The sequence below is a fragment of the Vollenhovia emeryi genome, unplaced genomic scaffold, assembly GCF_000949405.1.
Source record: "Vollenhovia emeryi isolate VEMERY1.0 unplaced genomic scaffold, V.emery_V1.0 DF945396.1, whole genome shotgun sequence".
Classification (NCBI taxonomy): Eukaryota; Metazoa; Arthropoda; class Insecta; order Hymenoptera; family Formicidae; genus Vollenhovia; species Vollenhovia emeryi.
The window spans coordinates 214-2192 of record NW_011960970.1 but is presented as its reverse complement, the minus strand read 5'-3'; the positions used below and the strand labels follow the sequence as shown (position 1 = coordinate 2192).

Here is a 1979-nt window from a genome sequence, read left to right as displayed (position 1 = left end):
ACATTTTCACATGTCCCGTACCATGGAGGCTTCTCACCAAAGCGGAGCAACATCAGGCATCCTGGTTGATTGCAAATCGTCATGGAGTACGATGGGAAGACGGAATGATTCCATACAGCAGGGCTAGAAGTCTGATTACAACGGCTGTGGTCGGCATGGAAGATGATGACGATCTTGAGACACCGTTTCTCGTCTACGTCAAGGGACACGATAAACGAGAATGGCTGAAGGATATGCTCTTGGATGACGCGAGAGGACATGTCTATATTGAAACTATTGATGTGGACTACGAGGACATACCATCTCTAAATAAATTGGATGTTACACATACTTCTCACTGTCAGAAACATGTAACAAATTGCGCTTTACAAAATGTTTTTAAACTTTACAAGTGGTGGTCTAACCATAAAAATATGTAACAACATGTGTTAAGAAGTGTATTCAATTGCTGTAAGCAAAATAAATATATATTATATATTGAAACGATGTCTATTTTTTCTCCGCTCGTATTTCCTTCTCTCCCCGTTCGTATCCTATTCCTCGCATATAGCCCTATGTTGTCGCTCTTCTTCTTATTATTAACTACTTGGGAAGGGAAGATAGAATGGATTGGAAGTAAAAGAAAAATGTTAGTCAAACAATAAATTTTTATTTTCAATTATAAATTTATCGTTCTCATCTCGTTTAAAAGCCTCAGCAATAATTTCATCTACGACATATGCTATTAGTTCACAATCTATGGCCGAAGATTTGTCATACCAGTTGTGCAGCATTCTAACTGCATCGTCTTTTTCGACACCGATCAAATTGCCACGTAAGCAGCTCACAAGTTGATCGAAGCTTTGATCTATTTCGCCTAACATGTCACACAGTTTGCGATATACGTGCTCGACACAATGTTCGAGCTGGAATAAAAATAATACAGTTGGTACTTTCATATACATGCAAGTATTGTTAAATGTTAGCTTTACAATTTTTCCGTCGTACATTGTGACGAGTTCTAAAACTAAATCGTTAATATGCATCGATGATGATGGCGATGATGCATCTGCTGTTTTCAAGAGCTGCTCAATTTCTGTGCGTTTCTTGTTCAATTCCGTCCATATTGAATAATCTAACGCCATCCGATTTCCGCGATTGTCGCCGAGAATGATTTCCACATAGGATGCACCAGATACCACGCAGATTCCAACATTCAAGTATTTGTATGCAGTGGATGTCAGGGCGAATCTCCTGCTCATGATACGAGGCGTGTAGCAAGGTTTATCGGAACTGAAAGAATACATAAAATAAAAATAATTACAATCAAATGATGAAAAGTATGAACGAAGATACGATAATTTCATGGTACTTACGCATCATGTTGTTTCTTGCACGAAACAGTTTTATCTCGAGAAACGGATGGTGTATAACTTTGAGGAATGGATGGCGTATAACTACTTTGAGGAACATACGGCGTGTAACGACGATTGCTAAAACAGTTTGAAAAAAATACAATTAAATGTGGAAAAATGTATGCAATATATGATAGCTCTATGGTACTTACACGTTACACTGTTTCTTGCACGATATACTCAGAGGAACGTACTGATTCATTCTTCTAAGGAAATCTTAAGGCCTATCAGGACACGAAGAAACTGGATGATAAATACGAACTTCTTGTCTAACGATGCGTTCGTGAGTCCCAACGTATTCTTAGTTCTCGATCTCGTATAAAATCTCCTACTGTGGTACAGCGGGCTTCCGGACCGTTTATATACTATAAAAAGTCGCTGTCAGCAGCCAGGTTTCGGCGCTTGACCCCGTGACTCATAACATGGAAATAAGAATACGCGCAGCTGTGGTATCGGCGCTAATCAAAGGCATCTTCGGTGATATCTATTACATGCAGATGCAGTAGACGCGAGTTTAAACGTGGAACTTTCTGGTATCACGTGCCTAGATAAGACAGACTTTGTCAGCAGCCAGGTTTAGGCGCT

At 39.5% G+C, this 1979-nt stretch overlaps 1 protein-coding gene across 1 annotated transcript; it reads right to left on the bottom strand.

Moving 5' to 3' along the window:
* Window positions 1–628: 628 nt before the first annotated feature.
* LOC105561328 lies at window positions 629–1754 on the bottom strand. Its single transcript, XM_012011202.1, has 3 exons — window positions 1547–1754; window positions 1356–1472; window positions 629–1272 (listed from the first exon to the last, which is right to left on the bottom strand). The coding sequence occupies exons 1-3, from the start codon at window positions 1594–1596 to the stop codon at window positions 630–632; spliced, it is 810 nt and encodes a 269-aa protein (XP_011866592.1). The 5' UTR covers window positions 1597–1754; the 3' UTR covers window position 629.
* Between the last annotated feature and the right edge of the window lie 225 nt (window positions 1755–1979).